The sequence below is a fragment of the Nannospalax galili genome, unplaced genomic scaffold, assembly GCF_000622305.1.
Source record: "Nannospalax galili isolate Female #2095 unplaced genomic scaffold, S.galili_v1.0 scaffold835, whole genome shotgun sequence".
NCBI lineage: Eukaryota > Metazoa > Chordata > Mammalia > Rodentia > Spalacidae > Nannospalax > Nannospalax galili.
Genome location: NW_008336306.1, coordinates 53,477 through 79,976, shown reverse-complemented (window position 1 = coordinate 79,976; position 26,500 = coordinate 53,477). Strand labels below are relative to the sequence as shown.

General features: G+C 38.7%; 1 protein-coding gene across 2 annotated transcripts; it reads right to left on the bottom strand.

Annotated features, from left to right (window-relative positions):
* Positions 1–2,109: 2,109 nt before the first annotated feature.
* LOC103732419 (bile salt sulfotransferase 1-like) lies at positions 2,110–21,324 on the bottom strand. 2 transcript variants are annotated; one of them, XM_008830988.2, is made up of 6 exons: positions 21,192–21,324; positions 19,622–19,830; positions 14,933–15,059; positions 12,325–12,419; positions 6,768–6,942; positions 2,110–2,230 (listed from the first exon to the last, which is right to left on the bottom strand). In XM_008830988.2, exons 1-6 carry the CDS (start codon positions 21,322–21,324, stop codon positions 2,118–2,120), a joined length of 852 nt encoding a protein of 283 aa, XP_008829210.1. In that variant the 3' UTR covers positions 2,110–2,117. The 2 variants fall into 2 exon arrangements, with proteins under 2 accessions (XP_008829210.1, XP_008829211.1); XM_008830989.2 differs by lacking the exons at positions 6,768–6,942; positions 12,325–12,419.
* Between the last annotated feature and the right edge of the window lie 5,176 nt (positions 21,325–26,500).

Below are 26,500 nucleotides of genomic sequence, written 5' to 3'. Positions count from 1 at the left end.
AACTATCTAATTGAACTTGAAGCCCTCTCAATGGTAGTGAACTCATGGGTGGCACTGTAAACTCAGCCAAATACAAATGGCAGGAGAGGACATAGATCCGAGAGAAAATCCAATCTTTCATATCTCTAGAGAAATGAAATTTCTTACTATATGCTAAATATGAATCCTTATATTTGCAGACAAGCATATCATACACCAGTCATCAAAGAAGCTTCTTTTTGAATCAGATGGAGGCTACTGCAGACAGAGACACAGAGACACAGAGAACATACGTCTGAGAGATGCTGAGTACCAGGTGACACATCTATAGTTGAACCTCTACAACTAAGGCTCATGGAACATAGCAAAACAAGGATAGACAGAAAACTAATACATCCCTCAACTATCACCAGTAAAGCTTCTTTATACAACAGGGAAGGATGCACACAGAAGGCCACAACTGGCCAAGTTTTAAAGAATAAGAGACTTCAGAGTGCATATCCTTGGATTCCTATAGGGAACCTCACCCAACCATGGCTCAAGGACCATTGCAGATGTATGGATGGAAAGATTATAAGATTCAGGGCTAGTTCATGAACACAAGAAGTGGAGGTTTCCAGGCCACTGGAAACTTGCACATGTGAACTTGTGGCAATGGTGGCATGGAGCACAGGACCCATGTCAACTGAATTAAACAAGGGCCCAAAGGGGAGAGAGACATGGGAGGTAGGCCAGCCCTAGACTGAGACCTATTGGAGACTGACTGATATTGGATGAAGGAGAGTATGCCTTAGCTATGATCTCTAGATGGGGACATAAACTTGACTTCATAGGCCTTACTATATATGACAGAGTGCACAAACACCAGGTAGGTTGTATGAGTGGTTCAGATATGGCAGGGGTCCTAACCATGATCAAATATATTGTATGAAACTCTCAAAAGTTCAACAAATTAAAAAAATAGGAAATGCAAACATATAAAGCATTGAGCTGAAAAGTAATCTTATAAATTTATTGTAGTATAGGTGATTTGTATAAGCTATCATGGCCTCTCTGAGACTGGAGCGATGGATGAGCAGTTAAATAGGTCTGCTGTCAAGGTGTTGACCTGAATTCCTTACCAGAGATCCATATGATAGGGAAGTATTGACTCTTTTTTTATTATTTCATTATTTTTATTTTTTGTGTATGAGTGTATGGCCTGCATGTGTGTAGTGCACCTTTGTTGCTCAACACCCATGGAAGTCAGAAGAGGGTGTTGAATCCCATGGAACTGGAGTTATGAACAGTTGTTAGCTGTCATGTGGGTGCTAGGAATGGAACCCTTGTCCTCTGCAAGAGCACCCAGCAGTCTTAACCACTGAGTCATCTCTCCAGCCCCTAGAATTGATTTTCTTATGTTGTCCTCTGACCTCAACACCCACACTTTGTCCTGTAATTGATAATGTATACACAATAAATAATAAAACAAAAACTCCTCTTTAAATTCAATTTTTTTGTTTTCAAACAGCACACTGTAAGAAAAATCAAAGTATTTCAGTTGGAATTCTACTCATCAGGAGAGATTAATAGTACACTTTGTAAATAACTGTCATGAGATGGAAAGGAGCCTTAGCTACTTATAGACTTTTCTTTTTAAAATTTGACAAAATTTTAGCATGTCAGTTACAATGGTACAAAGAGCTTTTTAAAATCTGGGTCTCAGGTTGGAGAGATGTCTAGAGGTAAAGAACACTGGTTGCTCTTGCAGAGGACCTGAGTTCAATTCCCAGCACCCACATGGGAGGTAACAACTGTACAAAATTCCAGTTCCAGGGGATCTGATGCCCCGTCTCATCTCTGTGGGCATTGCACAACATGAGTGCACTTCAACGCAGTCAACACACACACACACACACACACACACACACACACACACACATATAAGAAAAATAAATGAACAAAATACTATAAAAATAAAATCTGGGTCTCATGACTTCAAAGAGGTATTGTGAAAATTTATAATAAGTGCTTAAAAAGTAGTTATTTCTTTACTGATATCTCCAAGCTCAAGAAATCAGTTTTATTCAATGACCCCTTGAATCACAATAGGAAAACAAATATCACCATCCACAGAAGATGTAGCCACTTTGGGGAACTTATTCCCATGGGAACAGCCCTGGAGGGAAACCTTTCATTTTCTCCTGGAATATTTTATCAAAGGCTTCAGCTTGAGCTGTTGTGAAATGATTCTTCCAGTCTCCACAAATGCCTGAAAAACATGAAACGATTAACTTAGTAATCAGTCTCAATACCTCTTAGATTCCCTTTATCACATTTGTATAGTTTTCATTGAATTCTTGTGCATTTCATTCAAAACACCTTAATCATCTTCATACCCCCTTCCTCATCAGCACCCCTTCCTTAGTCCCCCACTGGATTTCATGCATACCACCTTATATGTTAAGGCCTAATGAGTCAAGCTTTTGTACCCAGGTTACCTTGGTGCAAATTCATCCACTGGAGTCTAGTCAGCCTATGTAGAGTCAGTCCCTTAAAGAACAGTTTTTCCTCACCCAGCAGTAATCAGTTGCCAATAGTTCCTTGGCTAAGACTGAGGCCTACTGCCCATTTCTCCGGTTCTATGCTGTTTTTTTTTTTTTTCTGAGTTTACCTTGGTCTTGTGCATGCTGTTACCATTGCTGTAAGTTCATATGAGCAAGTTCCCAGAGGCCTGGAAGATTCTGATACCTTATCACATTTTTTGACCCAAGGTTCATCTAGCACTCACTTTATAGAACAGCCTGGCATGGAACTCACAGAGGTCCACCTGACTCTGGCTCTGCAGTGTTTGCATTAAGGGCATGTGCCGCCATATTGGCTCTCTACATCTGCTTGACAAAGACCACGGAGCTAAAATGATGTAACACAGTGCTCCATAGCTCCTTTATAACCCCTCTTCTGTCTTAAAATCTTATCTATAGCCACTTCTGTCTATGAGGAAACGATTCCCTACCTTCCTGTCTCTCCCAGTGTATCAACTACTGCTCCATAGCTCCTTTATAACCCCTCTTCTGTCTTAAAATCTTATCTATATCCACTTCTGTCTATGAGGAAATGATTCCCTACCTTCCTGTCTCTCCCAGTGTATCAACTATGCAATCCAAGAGCAGCAGCACTGGCTCTGTCTTCTGACACCTCCGGAGTCTAGATAGTTCTTACTCTATTTGCACCACAGTGTCCATATTAACAGCACATTTCCTATCAGTTATCAAAACATATTGTAATTGGTCTCTCTGTTTTTGTATGTTTGCATGTAGCAGTTCATTGTAGCTTGTCCACCATCTTGATTCTTCCACCAGGTGCTGGAGATTCAGCTTCTTCCTGTTGAGAACTTCCTTGAACTTCTGTTTTCATTTAGAATAAGCGCTCTGGCTCTGTTTCTGGCTCTAGGTGATCCCACGGTTGTGCCTCTATCGCCTTCCCCTTTGATTACCCTTGGCCCTTCCTTCTCCATTACTATAGGTCTTCAGATCTGTTTTGCTCATTCCTCACAGGTTGCATTTCATGTTCCTTTGCCTCGTGTGCTGGTATTTGCAGTATAGTCTCATATCCTTTTTGTCTCTTTTAGTGCTTATTTCATAGAGGACTGTTTGCTGCAGGGTTCTGGCCTCACCCTTGTTAGGGACTCACTCTGTCACCAAGCCAAGTTCTAGCTCTTTAATGCAAATGATTCAATGATAATCTCCTGTATCACCTCATTCAGAGCTGTACATCTCCCATCCATCAAAGATCTGACTTTTCATGTCAATATCTCATCAATGTGTTCCACGTATTTCCTTTTGTGTATATGTGTAATGCATAATTATAACATACTAGAAAGTAAAAAATATGTTCTTAAATTGTTTTAAAGTGTCAGACATTCAGTGCACACTTGCAATGTAATGACTGAAAGAATTAATGAACAGATGAGAAATGTATTAACATTACATTATAAACTGGGCAAAAAAATATCCTGGAGAGGCAGGCAAGCACTTGCAGAGGACTCAAGTTCAGTTCCCAGCACCCACATGTTGGTTAACTACCATCTGTAACTCCAGTTCCAGGGGATCCAATGCCCCTTTCTAACTTCTGTGTGCATTGCACAACACAGGCGCACTAACACACACAGAGGCAATATACTCATACATATTAAATAAAAATAAACAAAATATGTTTTTTAAAGTGTGCATGCATGCCTACCTGTATCTTCAGTATATTCCACTCATAAACCACTTTCCCTTACTCCGTCCACTCCCAACACCTACTTTCACTTTGATGTTCCCATCACACATACAAGCATGATTTATGTATTTATTTAATGACTTGGAACCATGTATGAGGGAACATAGAAAACGCTGGTCTTTTGAGACTGGCTTCATTACCTTCATGTGATTAATTCTAGTAACCAGAACATTTTGATGCATCTGAGCAATTGAAGTCTAACCATCTCATGTTGATGATCATCATACAGACCAAATTAATGAACTGATATTTTATTTTACATATTATATGCTAGGAAGTTTTCCCCGAAATGAAAATATTCAGGCATCCTAAAACTAAGATTGGCTAAGGCAAATCAATTGCTCTTATCTTTAGAGCAGATTCATCGCAGTATCTGGACAGTTTCCCAAGCAAGGTGCTTTCCAAATGCAATTGGTAAGTAGCTCATTAGAGGCCATAAAACATGTTATTTTTTGTCCTGAGGCAAAAAAGTGACCAAAAGATCATGAAAATTCATCTATAGAATTCCCAAGGCTGATGCCAGCCAACCCACAATATAGCTGTTCAGTACTTTAGGATTTACATCAGTAATCTGATGATAATTGATATAAAATATTTTAAAACTTTACGTGCGATCTGTTTTATACTTCAAGATGAAAGGAAAGGCAGAGCGCTGACATGGGATGTAGAGCATTGTTCCCTTTTCAGTTTTTTCATTATTTTTAAAAGTTTAACCTCTACAGAACACTGACACACTGAAGTATTGAATCACGGGGATGATAGAGTTAGATCCTGGATCCAGTGACCTGTTTTAAAAGGGTTTCGGAGCTAACTGGCTACATAATGTTATCATGGTTTTCTGATGAAATAGTTATATGAATGGAGAACTAAGTTGAATTCATGTAATTCTGTCCCAAATTCTATTGTGTTGGAAGTTTAGTTGTCAGTTTTCATGATCATCTGCATTAAACGGTCTTCTTTTTGGTGTTTCAGGCATTTCATAGCATCTTATTATGCAATATAAAAACATAAGTCTTCCAAAATCCATTTCATAACAGCAAGTCCAGGAATGGATAACTTTTTATAAGTGAAACCTTAAATTCCAGTTCAGACACATCTGTCTTCTCACAGTCTGGAGCGTAGAAGTCAGAGTTTAGCTGTCAGCAGGTATTGACTCTCCTGGAAGCCTCTGTGCTGGGGATAAAGATGCCCATCTTCCTGTTGTCAAGTCTCTGCATGAGCAAGTTTGTGTCTAAATTTCTTCTTTTAAGGGCACCAGTAATGCTGGCTTGAGTGCAGTCTTACTAACCTAATGTGAGCTAAATTACTCTTGCTTACATACATTGTATCATTAAATACTCAGAAGCTGATATTTGTATGTTTTGAGAGACTGGAGATTGTACCTGAAACATGTATTTAAAGGGAGACTAATATGAGCCCATAACTCTCAACTTCCTGCTCACATCTTCATACATGTTATGTTCTCATACACTTTACCCTAATGCATGACCCCAGTCCTTCTTCAAATCCAGGACCCATAGAACCAGTTATTCCCTAATCTGGTGTGACTCTAGGCATTATCTATCATGGAAACTTTCTCCACAATGGCAACTCTGTGAAAACATTCACGTTACCTGCATAATAAAAGGGTGTTTGTATCTAAATTTGCTCTTGTAAGCCAACCAATAATACTGAATAAGGTTCAATTCTACAAGCCCAGTTTATGTCAAATACATGGTGAGCTAAATGCAAGTGGGTAAGTGTAGACATTCCTGTGCGAGAGAGACATATGAGAAAGAAGACAATGGTCAAGCATTCAAAACAATCAAAATGTAGTTGGGTGCCTGGGTGTGGTGTGCAGGCATGAATAGGGGAGGGGGAATCTTAATTTGATAAAGAGCAGTTGTATGAAATGTACAAAACCTCAATAAAATTATTTAAAATGTAACTCACTGCAAAAAAAAAAATGTAGCCTGGCAGATTCCATATGTTTTAAGGCTGGAGAATCACCTGATAGTCCCCATGCGCTGTATACTTGACCCACTGGATACCAGCAGTGTAGACCTGGCCAATGTCTGTTGTACCATCTAACATGTGAGTGATGTCTGTGCCATATCATCCCATGTACATCTTCAGCTCTTGCCTTAGCCATTTCCATTAGAGTGCAGACATAATGAAATAACACAGTTGATTTTTACCAACTTACAATGATTCAGTCTCTCCTCTCTCTGTTTTCATTTTGGTTATTTATGTCTTTATGAACTGTTTCTCAAGTTTTCCTCTTTTCTAAGGAAAAGAGGTGGGCAACCAAGCTATGGTTATTTCCAATGCTCTGCAATCTCCCAGGACAAACCAACTATCTGGAGGTACCTGAATCCCAAATTTGTACCATGAAAAGATTCCTCTAAAATGGCCAATGAAAAGCACTTCAAGGGATGAACAGTTAAGGCTGATACATTCAAACATCTTAATTCTAGAATCTTATTCACACAGGAAAAGCCTCCACTTATCCTGATACCTTCTGAGATTAGAACATTTCTTTTTACCTTTTCTCAGAAACTGCACCTTCTTTGAAACATGCTCTTCAGGGAAGCGTTCATAATCGGGCATGCTTTCTTTCATGACTTCAAAGGAGCTGTGCTTGAGGACTGAATCCAGCTCTTCTGGTTCTAAGTTCTTTCCTAGGAACTGGCAGATCTTCTCTATGGTTCCTCGTGTGTCCTAAGGAACAAACACACATGAGTATAGGAAAGGGAAAGATGATGACACCAAATGTGGAGGAGAATGTGAAAAAGGCGGATGTGACGAAAGAATGACAGTGAGGGATAATGGACTGAACTGTATCTAAGAAAGAGGAGGACACAGAGAGGCAAAGAACGAGAAAAGTAATTACTCATAGATGCTTGATGTGGAGGGGTTGTCCATAATTCCATCACTCAGGTAGGTGACACTGAGTGATGTCACCATGTCAGTGTGGTTGAGCTTTGGGCATCCCGATTGCATCACTTTGGATACTGAAAGAGAGTTTTATCTAGGAGGGGATGCTGAGAAGGTTCATAGTTTAAGAGCTTGTGATTTTCTTCCAGAGGACCTGAGTTCAATTCCCAGCACCCATTTCATGTGCACTTATTACCCACTGTGACTGGGGCTCCTGGGAATCCAATGTTTCCAACCTCTGAGCAATAGCAGTCATCTGCACACACCCACAGACACTCAATTAAAAATGAAATGTTTAAGAAAAGAATGTTATTTTAGACCATGTTCAAGGTTAGTCACAGACATGGCAGCAATAATTGGAAAGGCATCAAAATTCATAGAAAATAATTCTTTTTCCATTGCATAACATTTGAATAAGATATATTGGTTTAGTGAGGTAACATTTTTATATGATCTTACTATTACTTGGTGTATAATTATGGGGGAATTCTTTTCATATTGTCTGTGAGTTGAGGTTGCCTTACATAGACCTGATGGGTCATAAGCTCACAATTCTTCTGTGTCACCCTTGGAAGGATCTGATTATACACAGGTCCCAACATATCAGGCATAATTTTGAGAGTTTATTATCAGAATCTGGTATTTAAAACAAGAAAAATTTCCTAGAAATTACTCATGAGGCCCTACTTCTTTAACTGATTATAGCATTATTTTATTCCATTAGATTTAGATACACAATCATGGAAATAATGAACAGAGAGCAGTGAATGGATGGAAAGGACAGTGCAGTGCATGTCTCTGAGACAGCTGGGTAACAAGGCTTCTCAAGAGAAATCGGATTTCCTGAGAACACACTAGATTGTATAAAAATGGGCAAAAATGTGATAGGATGTTACATTTCTTAGATGGAAGAAAAAAATCCTTTTTAAGCACTTTTATTATTCATTAGAAAACACAGGTAAGAAAGACTTCGAGGCTTTATGAAGGATCCCATCACTTCATGTTTTGTTTTTCCTTATATTCCTTAAATATTTGTGCAGACATTAGTTTTATTATTTTTCTGTTCCGTTCTTTGGAAACAGATATATGAAGGCCAGGATGACTTTAACATGCCTAACGTGAAAGATGAGCTTGATCTCTTGGTCCTCCTGTTGACGTCATTCTTGTGATAGTAATACAAGCTTGTGTCATCATTTTCAGCTGTAATTTAGTATTTTTATTTAACAGGTATTTTAAACTCATTTGTGTGACAGGTTCTCCTTGTAGTTACCAGCTGTCCTGGAACTCACTATATAGCCCGGCTGGTCTAGATCTCATAGATATCCACAGGCATCTGCTTGCTGCGTGGTGGGATGAAAGGTGTGTTCTAGCCCTCCTAGGCCTAGGTGGTGTTTCAGACTATCAAATAGTAATTTCCCATATTCATAAAATTAGGTGTGGCATTCCAACCCATTTAAATGTGTATTTGGTGCTAGAGAGAAAGTTTCAGATTTTAAGAGCACTTGTAATTCTTGCAAAGGTTACTTAATGGTTCATTTCTGAGACCCTACATGACAGTCAACAACCAGCTGTAATGCTAGGTCTTGGCGATCCAGTAGGCTTTTCTTGCTTCTAGCTAGGGAATTACTGGCAACTGGGAGAGGGGGAGTTTGACTATTCATAGAGGGAGAGTTGGTTTTCTTTAAGGGTGACTCTAAATGTGTTTGACTAGGCTCCAGTGGATGAGCTCACATGTAGGGTCTTTTGTGGAGACAAACTTAGTTACATAGGCTTTAACAGACGTAACAGCATTCATGAGGTTCTTTGAGGGGTCTATATGGAGGCTGTGGATAGGGCAGATGGTCTAAATGTGATCAAGATGTATTTTATGAAAAAAATCATAATAATTTAATTCTTTAAAAAAGATAAAATGCAAATGGCTTAGAAATATTATAAACTGTCCAATATGTTTATCTTCTGGAAAATCTAAATTAAAGTTACTTTAAGGGTTCTTCTTACCCACTCAGAAAGGCTAAGAAGAAGAAGCAAAGGATGACACGTGCTGTAAATGATGTGGGGAAGGCGGAACACACATTCACCACTAGTAGGAGTGAAAACTGTTGCACCCACTCTGGAAATCAGTGCGGAGATTCCTACAAAATCTGGAAATAGGGGGTGGAGAGATGGCTCAGTGGTTAAGAACAGAAGTCGTCCTTGCAGAAGACCCAGGTTTGAATCCCAGCAACCACATGGCAGCTAACAACTGCCCTAACTCCAGGTCCAGGGGATCTCACAGCCTCCTCTGTCCTCCGTGGGCATTGCATGACACAGGTGCACTTACCTACACGCAGGCAATACACGAAGACACATAAAATAAAAATAATAAACAAAATATTGTTTAAAATATGGAAATAGATCTACCACATGATTCAGCTCGACCACCCTTGGGTGTAGTCCCAAAGCTCTGTGCTCCAGAAATACCTGGCCATCTAGGTTCACTGCTGTTCCTTTAAGAAAAATCAGGAAGTGGGAGCAGCTTATATACTAAACAACTGATGAATGGATAATTAAAATTGGATTTAAACCATGGACTATTATTCTGGAGGTAAAAACAACAACATTATGATTTTTTGCATGTAAATGGTTGGAACGGGAAGCAGTCATCTCGAGCGAGGTAATAGAGACAAGGAAAAGACTAACATGGCATGCTCTCTCTCATAAGTGAAGGCTAGCCATGTGTCTTTAGGTAGGTGTGTTTCAGTTGGAAAGTCCAGTGATTCAGGAAACTATTTACAAGCCCTTGGTGGACTCCCTGAGAAGAGATATGAATACAGTGCTAAAGGGGAAGAATGGAATAGGAAGGGTTAAAGTGGGAAGGGAGAAGGAGGGCATGGCAGAGACCGGACAACAGGGAAGTAGAATGAGTATTAAAGGTCTTTTGAATAACTCATATGGAAATCTACTAATGTAGAAGTTTTACTATATGTATATGTGATAAAGCGATTGGCATATATAATATATACATATATATGTATATGTATGTATATATACCTGTGACCCACAGTGAAGGACATTTGAGGACAGAAATTGAAATTAGACTATGTAGGCATAGAAACAAACACATACATATATGAATATATATACATATATATTAGAATATATTAATTTGGGCAGGGGGCAGTAAGAGAAGGTGGGGATAGTGAAGAGAATCTAAATATCATAAAATTATATCGTATTAAAATAGCAAAATTTCAAAAAGAGTGAGAAAACGAGTTAGGAAATCATTACACTATAATGGGTATACCTTCTAGACCTCATAGGAAAGCAAATAAAAAGCCCAGTGCTAGGAATGCACTTTCTTCTTTGAATTCCATGCCCAGGGTGGTGCATAGACCCTTTACTGGATTTTGCTGTGGCTCTTTGTCACCTTCCAGAATTTAACAGTAAAACTCTACTGCTCAAGATAACACCTACTCAGTTGGAGAACAAACATGGAAAAATCCACGTGGTACTGACATGGAAGCCTCACCTCTACTGCCTAGCTTTCATAGTTCTGGAAGGTAATTTGCCTGGTCCCAAAAGAGAACAGTCATTATCAGTCTAACCCAGCTATGAACCTTGAGAGTTCTGGCTTGGCAAGATGTGCCATTTGTGCAATCGTGGCACAGATGCTGTGGGAGTAACCAATCACCTTATGATTGCATTTAATGCACGTTTCATAAATGTAAGCCATAGGTGTCACTCTTAGCAGAGCCAAAAACTTGTGGCTAGACAAGTCACAGGCTATCTGAGAAAACTCAATTTTATTATTCTCCTAAATTAATATAGTGTTAAACTGAGTCCTAATGACTTATACAATTACATTAGTGCCTCTCTCAAGTCTCACATGAGAAGTTTCTACCTAAACAAATGAAGATTATCACAGATTCACAAATGGTCAGCATGCAGAACATAAGGAACTGCAGAGTTCTTGGTCTTAAGGGTCACACCTGTCTCCCCACCATCTTCCAAGATTCAGGAATTCATTGGGAAAGGAGGGACACAAGAGGTGTAAGTTCCAGGAGTCATGGGTGAATATAGTTGGCATCTATGTTTTCCAGATTTATCCGGAAAGTTTCACATACGAACCAACAGAATTTGTGACGTATGCAGAAGACCTGTGCAGGCCCAAGTAAGAAAACCACAGAATGGAAAGGCAAAATGGGCTAGAAGTCCCATGCAAAATTGAGGAACTATCAGCAATTGATTCTGACTGGAAGAGGGAGTTAGTTTTCTTTAAGGGTGTGAAAATAGGTAGATTGACAATGCTCCAGAGTATGGCCCCAATCTGAAGAGCATTGGGGAAGTCCAAATTAGACTCTATATGATTTAAAAGGAATAGAGGACATGATGTTGAGGGGTCTAGGGAGATGGAACTGGGTCTGTGATGATATTATAGAGTGTTTCTGAAGGAGAAGTTCAGAATTTGAACTTTAAACAATCAATGAAAATATTATTAAATATGAATAAATACAATATCAATAATAAGTGTGCAATGATCTATCTAGGCTCTTGAATGTTTGTCAAATCTGGCATCATTCATCACTTTATTAACTTTTTTGAAATAGTAAGCTAACGCTAGTAAAACATTCTGATAGTATTGAGCTACAGAGTATCAGAAAAAACACTTACTACCAAATTCCACTACTGTGCCAGCCATGACAGTTTTGAACATCACCCAGACCCATCCTGTCTCTCAAGTACTTGGCCTCTCAGAATATTACAAGGATTAATTTCGTGCACTCATCTCTCATCTCTTCATCAAAACCTGATGGCACACTCTGGGCCCATCTGTTGAATGACAACCTTTCACTATTTTTAGTTCATCCCTACTTATCACTTGTTTTTTCAGCAGCATCATATTTTACACACAGAGAGTTTAAACAATCTGTGCTGTGAGCATAAACTCTCATGTGCTGCCTCAGGGTTTTGTGCACTGAAATAAAGATGTGAAAGACAACCAAGGAGAATCTGATGGATAAGTCAGATGTAGGGCAATAAAGATCAAAGTGACTAATCTCTTCCACTGAATCTAAATGAGACTAAACATTGAGATAGACAATGGAACAGAGATGATGAGGAATGGGAGAGGGTTATGTGGAGTGACAGTGGTGAGAAGCTGAGTGACATCTATAGAAAGATGGTTACCTTTTTCAATTCTTCATAACTCAATAGCAGGAAGTTTTCTCTTTCTCTCATAGACACCCAGGCACGGGTGTGCTCAAACCATGATCCAAACATCACTGTGTGCACAGAGACCCAGTTAATATTGCAAACTATGAAACCAGGGGTCTTACTGACAATCACAATCTATCTTCAATTTTCCCTGAACATCAGCAGTCTTTATTATACTATAATTGAGAATTAGAAATTGTGTAAGTGTGAACAGTTCAAAATGGATATTTTGACATATGTGCATGTGTGTCTGTGTGTTTTTATGAGCTGATAAAATCAAGTTCCTTTTCTCAAAGTTGGCTAGCTCTCATTGGGCTGTAATGTAACATAGAATTGATGGATGAAAATGTTCAAGTGCAATCTTACCCTGCTGCTGATACTGGATACTACACGACCAACCTAACAGCCAAAATGTGCCTACTGGTCATGTGGCATGACTCTGATTGGGATTACAAACCAATTCCTAACTACTTTTGAGGCTATTCCCCAACCTTTGTAAAGACCAATGGCATAAACAATCAAAAAACTAGTGGGGAACCATTTCCTCTTGTTTTGCTACTTAGCATGTTGTGTCCATCTTTTAAGTGCTTTTTAAATATGTGCGTGTCCATAGATCATGGCTGCTGAAAGATTTGGCCAGAGATGATTATTTGTGTTGTGGTTACTGCAGAGGCACATAAGGGCTCGAAGTGTTGAGAGTTAGTTACTGTTGAAAATAACCTTATGTGGAACATCTATTTCACGTCTCCAAGCGTTGGGGACCGTAATGGAAGAGAAGACATAAAGAATATCCAGACAAAGGGGAGTAACAGTGTAGAACAATCTGTTCTGTGTAATGTGTCCACTGCACTCATGATTTCAAAGTTGTGATTTTGTGTATAACGTGGAGGCCATCAATATTTAGGATCATGAATCATGACAGTCTCATCTGGGTCCAATCTTCCCTGAGACTTTACTCTGTTAATATTTGGTGTGGGTAAGGTTCTCTTGAGGCCTCACAGCATTTCCTCCTGAATCAATGGCAATTAAGGGTTTTTGAGCAAGGGAGAGACAATTTCTTCAGTGATCTAGCCACCTGTCAGTTGCCCATGCTCCTGTAAATGACCATTTAGCTTGGCTCATGTAAACAACTAAACTCATTATGTCCAAAAAGAATAAAGAAATGCAAGTAGAAGAGAGAACTTTTTGGGAAGTGGAAATGGATTTGTGGGAGGTGGAAGGAAATAAGACCAGAAAATGGGGCATAGATAGGATCAAAGTACATCATAAATTGCAAGAAAATTTCTTAATAAATCCCATTATTATGTCGATGTAATAGGTGGCAATCAGAAAGACCAAGTGTTATTAATATAACACCATTGCAGATTTATCATGTGTCCTGTGAATCACCATCCTCCTACCCATTGCAATGAAAGGACACTACATTGACACAGGATTCCTGACAGAGCTTGGTCATGTGAGGATTAGACATTCAGCACAGACCTATCTGTAAGGGAGCTATGGCTTGGTGTGTCCCAGGTTAGCCTCAGTCTTGCTATGTATCCAAGTCTGGCCTTTAATTTTTGATCCTCCTAGTTCCATGTACCTAGTACTGTTATTGCTGATGCGCACCAACATATCCACACTGGACATTTCTATTTTTGCTAGTGTATCAGATAGGTACCAAGTAGTGAGACCTAACATTTGACATTCAACAAAGAAGAACCGTGAGACCTATAGTTACTGTAGATTCTTGCTCAGTAAATAGATATGTAAATACCAGCCTACTTGTGCTGTATTGAGGAAACCAAATGGTTAACTGATATAGATGCATAGGATAGTATTTTATGCAGAACTGAAAATAAAAATCCATCAATATGTCAGAAAACAAAATGCAGGTATATATCTAGTTTGTATGACTAGATTACTTATTTAAATAAAGGGAATGGAGGAAATTGAGCTCCTAAATTTTAATAAAAGTTATTCTTTTGGTATTTCAGAATCATACTAAATTTTCAGTGAGAGGGAGATTCTGTTTATTAAGATAAACATACAGCAGTGCCAGAAGGTTGTACTCAGAATCAGACCTATTATTGTCGAAAGATGTGAGGCTTCTCCAGAGATATGCCTTAGGTTGCTGGAACTTTGAACACCCATCATTACTGACATATGGGACATATCATAGATTTTGCTATTATTGCAAGATTAAGGACAAGAGAGAAGACCCAGAAATTATGTATCATTAAAGGACAGTTAATACTTAGTTGTGCAAAAATTTTATAATGATTAGAAGATTCTGGTATTGTGGTAATAGACATGTTAAGTGAAATAGTAGAAGGCTGGGGTTTTGTTTAGACAGCCAGTGAAGGGGAGATGCTCATAAAACCACATGTGAATAGGAAAAGAAGAAAACTGTGATTAAATGTGTAATCAATGGGAACTGTAGAGACTAAGAATATCATCAGGACAGAGCATCAGGGTGCACTTTGAGGCTGGGCTGTAGTTCTGTGACTGTCAAAGAAAGTAGCCCCATTTAAAAGACCTGTGCTCCAGAGGTGATATCTCACACCCATAGAAGGTTTGATGTATACAGAACACTCACCATTTCCATCGAGGAACCATCCCATGTATTCTTCCAGTGACTTCGACACCTTCACAAATTTTGTCTGATTCTTGAAAAAATAACCAGACACAAGAACATCTCTGGGATTTCTGATGAGATAAATCACCTTCAGTCAAAAAAAAAGCAAAAGAGTGTCGATGCAGTTCCTCACTTTTTCACTGATCTGTGCTCAAACACTGGCTATCAAGTGCCAATTAAATCCAAAGGCTTAATGCTCTGTTGACAGTATGCGCGGATCAAATACTCATTTTAAATTTTCTTTGAACCAGTTGCCAAGTTAGGATGTAATGGCTGGGTGTGTTGTCTCAATCTTTTTTATTTTGAAAAATTGAAAATTTATTCTTATCTAACATTGAAACATTAACATGATTTAGTGACAAATATTACTATTTTATATACTATATGGATTTTGATAAAGTTTTCCTCTGATTTACTTATTTGATTTCCCAATCACTTTGCAATATAACTAATAAATTTATCAGCAAGCAAAAAACAAGTTTAGTTTTTAAATACACAACTAAATATATTGCTACAATAAAAATTCCATATATAATGGAATAAAATTTTTAAAAAGCTTAAGTCTGCCATCATCTAATTTCTAACTTCTCTGAAATAATTCCCTTCTCTAGCTATAACCATTATTAATATTTTTGTGTGTCATCCCATGTGTTGGATAGATTCAGTAGCCAACTTGATACGCCTGGGTGGAGGGATCCTCAATTGAGGAATTTCCTCCATTGGATTGACTTTTGGCCATGTCTGTGTGGCATTTTCTTTTATCTATCTATCTCTATCATCTATCTATCTATCATCTATCTATCTCTCCATCTATCATCTATCATTGATCTACCTATCATCTATCATCTATCTATCTATCTCATCCATCCATCATCTATCTATCTATCTATCTATCTATCTATCTATCTATCTATCTATCTATCATCTATCTATCTATCTTTCTATTTATCATATATTTTTATTGAGGTATTATATTTCAAGCAATAGTTCTTAATCAAATTTAGACCCCCACCCCCCATCCATGTCTCCTCCATTCCTCATGTATTCCATCTTATATATTAAATCCTATCCAGTCAAGCATTTCTACTCAAATGTCCTTCAGTGTAAATTCATCCACTGGAGTCTAGTCAGCCCATCTAGTGGTCATATGTAAGGCATACTCTTCCCTCAGCCAGGAGCAATCAGTCTCCAATAGTTCTCAGCCTAGTGTCAGCCCCAAACCTATTTTTCTACTCCCCTTTGGGCCCTTGTTTAATTGAGTTGGCACAGGTCTTGTGCCTGATGCCACCATTGTCATAAATTCACATGTGCAAACTTCCAGTGGCCTGAAAGCCTCTGCTTCCCTGTGTTCATGAACCAGCCCTGGCTCTTACAGTCTTTCTGTCCCCTCTTCTGCAATGGTCCCTGAGTCATGGGTGGTTAAGGTTCCATATAGCATTGTCTCAATGTTATGCACATTAGTCTTCTCAATGCAGGTGAAGCTCCCAAAAACATTTTGAAGGGAAAATTGCAGAGCCAGTGTGGTGGTTCATGCCTGTAATCTCAGCACGTGGGAGGTGGAACAGGAGAATCAGTTCAAAGTGATTAATTGTTATATAATAACATTGAGGGAATGAATAGCCCAGAAAACTATCTCTATTGTTATAGTAATGTCACTCTTATCTTGGGGTATAATCAACCACTGTCTAATTGATATTAAGACACAGTCGATGGGAGGTAACTCATGCATGATCCTCTTACCACCCATCAATGAATATTCTTTCTGCAACAGTTGGAGACTACAGTATACGGAACACAGAGTTCTATAATTGGTTTAATGCAGAAAATAGGTTTCTGTGATATATTTAGCCTTAAGAGACATGTTTTCAATACAACCTCTGAACATATGATGACTGCTTCTCTTAGTTCTCAAAAGAGAAGTTTCCTTATATAGCAGATGGTGATGAACAGAAATGTACAACTGGCCAATGTTCAGTGAACAAGAGGATGTAGAGTGCTTATCCCTGTATAGGACACCAATTTCAAACTTCTACTTCTCAAGGCTCAGTGACCACTATGGAAGAGGGGCCAGAAAGACTGTAAGAACCGGAGTGGTGGATAACCATGAGGAAACAGTTTTTCAAACAGCTGGTCAGTTATACATATGAACTCACAGCAATGGTGATAGTATGCACGAGTCCCATGGAAGATCAACCTACCCAAATCCCAACATACTCATGGGAAAGTGGTCAAGAACTACCAATTTAACCTAAGTAACTTTTGGCAAGTGATGACTGCTGGGGTGTGGGGGGAGACAGTCTCTTCCATGGAAGGGACTCTTGGTAGGTTAACCAGGTTCCAGTGGACAGGCCCACACTAAAGGACATTTGGGGACACAAATCAGACTCTATACGTTATTCTTTGGGTGGGAACCAGTAGGGCAGATGTGGATTGGGAGGGGATCTAAATACCACCCAATTATATTGTATGAAATTTGCAAATATTCAGTAAATAATTAGAGAATGATGCTAGATTGACGGACTAGGCTCAAATAACTGACTCAAACTGAGGGATGTCTGGTGTCACAAACTGGGCTTGATAGGCTTTTAACATATTAAACCGAATGCATGAAATCCACATGGGTTGCTATTGGTGATACACATATGGGAGAGGGTGTAAATATGATTACTGCACAGTGAGTGAATTGTGCAAACATTCTATAAATATATTAACATAACTGACATAATAAAAATAGAAGGGTGTATATTTCAAAAAATAATAAATGTAAAAATTAAAACTAAAATTCAATTTTCATCAGCCTCAAAGATAGTGAATCAATGAGTATATGCACTTTATTGCATTTAGAACACCTTCATAATTTGACCACTAAGCAGAAATGTCATTCTGCCTGTAATAAGTGGTAGAAATAAATAGGTCTAGGCTGCTGCAGAATCTCCATGATACCCACAGCAACCTCATCTTATTCCAGACCCCCATGATTTCCACTCCTCTTATTTATAAGATTGTTTGAAGTGCTATCTTTTAGTCAGGAATAAGAGGAAATAAGGAGGCCAAAAGACACCAGCCACAGTCTACACTATTTACAGTCAAAACCCTACCTCAGCCATTTCCTTTTACATCTCAAGCAAAGACAAAATTCAGCAAAATTAATTGACAATCACGCAAGTATACAGCTATTTTCATTAAAAAAAGAAGGGGAGAGGGGCTGGAAGGATGACTCAGTGGTTAAGAGCACTGGCTGTTCTTGCAGAGGTCCTAGGTTCAATATCCAGCTCCGACATGGCAGCTAATAACTGTCTATACCTACAGTTCCAGGAGAATCCAAAGCCTTCTTCTGACCTGTGTGGGCACTGCACAACACAGGTGCACTTAAATACATGCAGGAAATACACTCATACACATAAAACAAAAAATAAAGTATTCTTTTTTAAAATGAGATAGACTAGAAAACAGCATTAATACCTATTATGAATGAAATGTATATGTATCTCACAATATACAGCAAGCTTGATCAGGCACACCCTGTGTGTGTACATGAATCTTGCAGATGTTTCATTTAAAATTTTTTCGATTTATTACTTTTATGTGTATGAGCGTTATGCTGGCATGCGTGTAAGTGTACCTGTGATGTGTAGTGTCCCTGGAGGACAGAAGAGGGCATCTGATCCACTGGAACTAGAATTATAGATGATTGTTAGCCACCTTATGGGTGCAGGGATTCGAACCTGGGTCTTGTGTAAGAACAGCCAGTGCTCTTAACCCCTGAACCATCTCTCCTGACACAATGAATCTCGCAGATATTTCACTCAGTGAATGAAGCTAAGCTTCTAAGTCTCACAGCCTGAGTCTCTATGGATGAAATTCAAGGATGAGGAAAACTCAAGTGTAATTTTATGAAACACAGTGTTTGTTTCAGTAGGTGATTTTCTTAGTCAGTGACATGAAGCACTTACTTCCAGGACAACTGGAAATGTTACACTCGGGTGTACGTTTGTATTCTTCAAGCTAATTTCTAAGTTCAGTACACCCTCACAGAGTTAAGAAAGATCCTTGGCTTAATGACATCACAGTTTTATGTCTTGCACCATCTCTCTGTGATATTATTGTAAGTCTCATCCTTTCTTAGGCTCAATGTTTCTTTTTAAGAAGTGATCACATCCAAAAAAACATGTAGTTAGGTAGATGGGATGAAACAATATTATATTCCCCAATGAAGGTATTTCCTACAGAGGTGATTGTTTTACTCAGTTTCTCACTGTAATTGAAATATATTTTCATAACCCATGAACCCAAAACCACTTTTCTGGAAAGTATGTCTTGAAAATTGTCTGTGTTAGGTTAGACCCTGCAGGTATGTGATCCAATCTGGTGATCCTCCCTGAGTCACATGGAGGAGATGAGTGGCTGCTGATCTTTGGTTGACAGCTAGACATACCAAGACATAGTGGCTACAAAACCAGCCATGATTCTAAAACAATCCAGCATTTAGTCATTGATACCTGAACATGACACATCAGCATCAGGGAGTGCATGCTCCTCTCAGATCCTACTGTAGCATGAAAGTGCATTTCAGGAAGACCTCAGGGTCATATCTTGGTAATGTAGTTCAAAGTACATTTGCCGAAACATATACTGACAGCTGGCACTGACCTTGGCCTTGGAACTGAAGAAAGACTTGGGAAAGTGTTGGAAGGGAAGGTGGGAGGTGAAGAGACATAGACCCTTCTTATTCTTTATTAAAGAATATAAACTGTCAATTTCTATCCATGGTGAAAGTTCCCAGGGGAGCACAGATTGGATAAACTTGGGATCCCCCTTGTTCTGGATCAAGCAGACAATCTGTATCAGCCAGGTAGTTCCTGAAGCATAAGGAAAATGGAGTACTCCTTTAAAACCACTTGTGAGAAAATCATTTCATTTAGCATAATATCCTCAATAGTCATTCATTTTGTGTATTTCAGGATATACTTTCTTTAAGATAAATATCTTTCTATGTATTTATCACCCTGTATATTTCTACACATTTATCACCTTGCATATTTTCATTACACAAAGATCTGTTTTTTTCCTATTTGTGCATTCATCTTTATACGTATGTTCCTGAAGCTTTGATCTGTGGGCAGTTTTCTGAAGTCTTTGGATGCATTCCTATTCCCCTAAGGTTTTTATTATCAATTCACGTTCATGGCCATTGGATGTAAACATCCAATTTTCAGTTCTTCTATGATACTCAAGAAACTGTGAGGTGTAATTTTTCAGTTTCTGAGTTTTTCAGACATTTTTATAGTTTCTGGAAATTTTCTTAGATAACTTTTCTGTGTGACATTGTCTATCTCTTCCAAGAATTTTCACATTCATTCTTTTTTAAAATTTTGTTTTATTTTTGAGAATTTCTTTGCATTATTTCCCCCACACACACTCACACAACAACTCATCCCATATTCCTATTCTCTCTCTCAATGTTTTGAGACCTCATCTTTGTTATTGTCACATGCACACATGTACATTTGTAGATATATGTGTGTGTTTCTGCATGTGTGTGTGTGTGTGTGTGTGTGTGTGTGCATGTGTGATGCACTGAGCCCATTTAGTAGTGCTCTTGTGTGCCTGTATTTAGAGCTGTCCACTCGGGCTCAGAAAACATCTCAGGAAGATATTTCCTGGAGAAAAATGTTTCTCCTTTCTTTACCATCCATTGATTGGTTTTAGCTCTTCATCTTGGCATGTGTGCCCACGATATTTCTTCCTTCCACCTTGACATTTCAACTCATTTTTTCATTTGGCAGGTCTTGTTAGACAGGCACACTGTGGAGAATTCATTAGTGTAACTTCATCATCATGTGTAGAATGCATTAACTAGCAGCAAGCTAGCTCTTACATTATTTTTTATTTCAAATTGTCCATTGTTTCTAGTGCTATATTCTCTCTGCTCATATGTTGTCATCCACATTTTCCTATATAATCATAGCAATGTCTAAATATCCTTTCATCCACTGCTATTGCTTCTTCAGCTGCCTCAATATAATAGCTCTTCCTGAACAGAGGTTAGGTAAATCCCTTTTCCTGAAAGAAAACTTATTAGGGCCCTGCTCTTGATGTCTCCCCAAGCACTGTGAACTGTCTAGTATATAGAGAAACCCATATATCAGCTGAGTGAATTAGGATCAAAGTCACAGCCTTCCATGTAGACTATTCAGATCATGCCATAGACAGTTCTTACCTGATCTGGGGTATGTCAATATGACAGCATCGTCATCCTTCATTAGAAATTCATCATGTATTTCTCGTAGACATTCAGGTGTAGAAAATACAGGTAAAATAGGTGTCCCTTCGAACCATAAAAAGTCTGACATGGTCAACTGCTCTTTGAGTGCATTGATAGAGCTCCAGCTATACTCACCTGTGGAGGTTGGCATGAAATACTGGAGTGTTATACAAAAGAGAAAGCAATCATTAACCTGCATTTGTGATGTGGAATTACCAGGCAGTGGAGCAGAAAAACCTATTGCATGATCAAAGATTATTGTCCTGACCAGTTTTGAACTCATCCAGATAAACTGTGTGGAAATTGTGAACCTGAGCTCCTAGGAACTGGAAGCTCAGGAGCAAGTACCAAGAAACAGAAATGTGCCATGATTTAAAATAATTCACAGTACAGAAAAACATCCTGCCAGAGCACGTTATGAGGGGCCGTATGCGGAACATGAGAAATATCTAGCATGCTGCAGAAGGGTGATGAAACTCGGTAACTCAGTATTTTGAAGATGCAGTTGATTTGTTTGGATGATTGGGTGTCTGTGTGCAGTTTCTCAACATGAACTTCACACCTTGTGAAGGAGGGCAGTAAAAACTGATCAGCATATAGTTCAGAGTGCTTAGTATGCGCTACTGTAAATGGAATTTCCTCCTATGCAATTTGTGTCATGCAGAGAAAGACATTCCTCATATTACCAATGTTAGTTTTAGAGACTGTGTTCCTGATAGCCATAGTGCTTATTTATATTTATCTCATTTCAGTACACATGAAATGTGAAATCATTTGACTGGTGCACTGTCATATTTGTCAACTCAGACAGATGCCTTTATTCAGTGTTAAAACATTTGTAATATGGGGCTGGAGAGATGGCTCAGCAGTTAAGAACACTGGTTATTCATGCAGAAGACCCAGGTTCGAATCCCAGCACCCACATGGCAGCTAACAACTGTCTGTAACTCCAGCTCCAGGGATCTGGCAGCCTCTTATGTCTTCCGTGGGCATTGCATGACACAGGTGCACTTACCTACATGCAGGCAATACAGGCATACACATAAAATAAAAATAATGAATAAAATATTTTTTAAAAAAGAAAGAAAAAATATTTGGAATAGTCTTTATTAACTTTTTTAAATCATAAATTATTTGCTGTCAGTGGTGCTTATCCTACTGACACCACCCTTCCTATGCAACTGAAGTCCCGACTTAAGCCTGAAAACCTGTGCCCACCTCGGGTTGTGTATCTCAGAGTGTCACTGCGGTACTTGGCGTGTCAAAATAGTTGTAAATATTGATTATATTTCTTCATCAATTTTATGTCAGTCAAATTCAGATGAGACAAAATTGGGCACATCTAATTAGTGACACATTTTACTCATTCCCTACTTGTCCTGGGTTATTAACAGCATTTCTTTCTTGCACTAATAGATTTTAAATCCTCTGGTGCAACCATGCGTGATCACACACTGCCTCTGTATGTAGCTTAAGCAAAGACATGAAGAACAAGGAAGGGTCTTGGAAACAATAAACCTGATGCAGGTTAATAAAAGACCAAAGGGCATAAACTTACTTTTAGTGACTCTTCATGAGACTAATCACTGATTCAATACATGAAATGGACATACTGATGACTGGTGGATGCTGGATGAGTGAAAGTGGACAGAGATTTGGAATTGACTACAACAGTTCTTCCTAACTAATACCAGGTATGTGACTCCCTTGACTCTCCTGAAGTCTGAGAAGTTCCACTCTGTCCTCGCACTCTATCTCCCTTTCTAGCCTTGGACCCAGGCCCACTCCTGCTTTTCTGCCTCAGATCTCTGGACTACCCTCTTAGTCCATACCTGCACACTGGGTCCTGAATCCCTGCTCCCAGACTAGCTCATTTCTCCAGGACAATTTGTTAGGTGCTCCACAGGTTGTCCTCACCTCTACTGTAGGAAACCAGGATGCCAGGCCCTAGGGTGAGGTGAGCCCAAAACTTATAGGTCCAGGCTGCATTCTCTGCTAAAAGGGAGGGGCACTGAAAACAGTGGCTCTGATAATCCCTGCCTTGCAGAACACTGTTAGGCAATGTGTCTTGGTTAACAACCCTTAGCTCATCTCCCTGTCCTGAACAAATAACTCAGCTATCCTTGGCTAAGAGATTAGGCCAGGTTAAAGGTTTACTCCTGAGCTAAAAGCTAAAAGTTCACCATGCTTTTAGCTCTAAGAAAGAAAACATTGTGGCCAATAAATTACTGGATGGGCATTGATAACCTTGAGTAAAAGTTTAAGAATCCTCCTGGCGCCAACTAGCAGACTAAATGTCCTGTTTCTTTGTGTCCTAAATCTTTGTATGTGACTGTCATATCCCGTGTGACTGCTAGTTCCTTGGGATGTATAAAAACCATCTAAATTCTAAAATAAATCATCCTGTTGGGAAGACACAGGTCCCAGAGTTTGACTCTGTCACCGATCAGACCCTCTGCCCCGAAGCCAGCAGGTGCCCCGCTAAGCAAAGCAAACCTGAGTCCCTACACTCTACCTTGCCCTTGACCTCCTGATCTGCCTGCAACACACCTTCCTATTACCCTGGTAGGTCAGATTCCATTCACTGAACCTTGATTTCCCTGAACCTTGAGCAGCTCCACTCTCCCCACACTCTGGCCACCTTATAGCCTTGGACCAAGGCCTGATCCTGCACTTTCTGCCCCAGATCTCTGGACTATCTTCTTAGTTTATTCCATACCTGCACAATCTTTCCTGATCCACTGTATCCAGACTTGCTTGATTCTGTAGCTTTGTTTGTTAGACCCTCCCTAGGCTGTCTCCATTCCATGTTACCCTTGACAACCCCCTCTAGATCTGCTTCAACAGACATACCTTCCACCCCAACTTGCCACCTACCCTGCAAGAAGCTGAAACACACACCAACTAGCTTTTCATGCATAAGCAAAAAGCAGCCAAGATGCATCAACAATATAAACATAACCAAACTTCAACTAAACCAAGGCAAAAAGGAATTTTCTGTTAGAACCAACAAAAGACATCCATGTGCCCAAAGAGCAAAGCAAAAACACAAGTAACATGAAAACCCAAGAAAATATGTCCCAAGAAAACCCATAAGTCTTTTACATAAGTATACTACAATGAGAATCATACCAAGGAACTCCACAATGCAAAATTTAAAAGAACAATCACAAACATGATCAAAGAACTCAAAGAACACGTAGACACACACTGAAGGACCTCAAAGAGCATAGGCATAAACTTGAGAAGAAAGTTCAGGAAACACAAATATAAAGCTGAGTGAAATAACAGAAACAACTCAGGATTATAAAAATGAATTCACAAGAGACAGAAATATTGTAGAAAACCAAGCCAAAATGGGGATAGAACTGAAAAATTCAATAAGTCAATTTGAAATGACAGTAGAAAGTCTCACAAGCAGAATGGATGAAATGGAAAACAGAATATCAAGACTACACAATGAAGTTGAAGAACTAGTCTCCTCCAGCAAAGACTATGAAAGATTTACAACACAGGATTTCAACACTCAGTAAATGTGGGAGACCATGAAAAGTCCAAATCTACATACCATAGGCATACAGGAATGAGAACAATGTCAAGTCAATGGCATTAACCAGATCTTCAACACGATTATAGAAGGAAACTTGGACAAATTAAGGAAACACATACCTTTATAGATACAAGAAACACAGAACAGCAGTTATAAAAGTTCAGAACAGAAACTCCCTATAGAATATCATAGTAAAAACATTAAATATACAGAACAAAGAGAGGGTACACCGAAAGCTGCCAGAGAAAAACAAATTACATAAATTAAAAACCAATCAGAATTACATCTGAATTTCAGTTCAAACTAGGAAAGTCATAAGAGTCTGAACCAAAGTATTCCCAGTTCTAAATGACCATGGATGCCAAATTAGAGTACTTTACCCAGCAAAAACATCTATCATAGTTCAAGGAGAATGGAAAAGTTTCCAAGATGTGAATAGGATAAAAGAACTCATGTGCACAAAAAACGCCCCCATAGAGAATATCTGAAGCAATATAAAGCACTGAAGATACCAACATCCAAGAAGTTACATAAAGAAAGCAATGGATGATATAACTACAGAAACACAAATAGGACCAATAACATAAACCCACCTAAATGACAGTAACCAATACATATCTTACAACAATAACTCTAAATATCAATGGCCTCAACTTCCTAGTCAAAAGACACAGGCTAGTGGAACGGATTAAGAAAGAAAATCCGTCTGTTCATTGTCTTCGAGAAACTCATCTCACCTTCAAGGATAAACAGTACCTTAGCATGGAAGGATGAGGAAAATATTCCAAACAAATGACACTAAGAAGCAAGCAGGCGTTGCAATTCTAATATCTGATAAAATAGACTCCAAGTTAAAACTAATCAAAAGAGGTAAAGAGGGTCACTTCATTCTAATCAAAGGAAAAATTGACCAAGAAGATATTACATTCATGAACATATATGCACCAAACTCTGGTACACCCAAATTCATAAAAACAACACTACAGGACTTGAAGACACAGATTAGCCCCAACTATGACTATACCCAAGGGGTTGCGGAAAGAAATCCAATGAAGGTATAACTGTGGAAAGGTACAGCTATATCAAGAATGTAAACACAAATAAAAATAAAAGGATTCAATACTCATCTTTCATTAATAACTTTAAATATTAACAGACTGAACTCCCCACTCAAAAGACACAGATTAGGTGAATGGATTAAGAAACAAAACCCATCTTTTTGTTGTCTGCAAGAAACTAATCTCACTTTCAAGGACAGACAATATCTCAAAGTGAAAGGATGGAACAAAATATACCAAGCAAATGGCACTAAGAAACAAGCAGGAGTTGCAATTCTAATATCTGATAAAATAGACTTCAAACTAAAACCAATCAGAAGAGATAAAGAGGGTCACTTCATTCTAATCAAAGGAAAAATTGACCAAGAAGATATTACATTCATGAACATATATGATGTGCCCAATTTCATAAAAAGAGTAATATGGGAGTCTAAAACACAGATTATCCCCAAGACAGCAATAGTAGGTAACTTCGGTACCACACTACCTCTGATAGACATGTCAACTGCACAAAGAATAAATAGAGATATCTGAATTAAATGACATCTTACATGAAATGGGCCTAATAGACATCTACAGAATATTTGAACCCAAGCATCAAAGAATATACTTCATATTCAGCATCTCATGCAAGTTACTCTAAAACTGGCCACATA

Bases quoted from the DNA above. Each gene is read 5' to 3' on its own strand.
- LOC103732419 (XM_008830988.2), bottom strand. From the start codon at position 21,324: ATGTCAGACTTTTTATGGTTCGAAGGGACACCTATTTTACCTGTATTT. The intron at 15,060-19,621 runs GTCAGTGCCAGC...TTTTGACTGAAG, and splicing joins TCTTCAGTTCCAAGGCCAAG to GTGATTTATCTCATCAGAAA. The intron at 6,943-12,324 runs GTAACCATCTTT...TTTGTTCCTTAG, and splicing joins GTTATGAAGAATTGAAAAAG to GACACACGAGGAACCATAGA.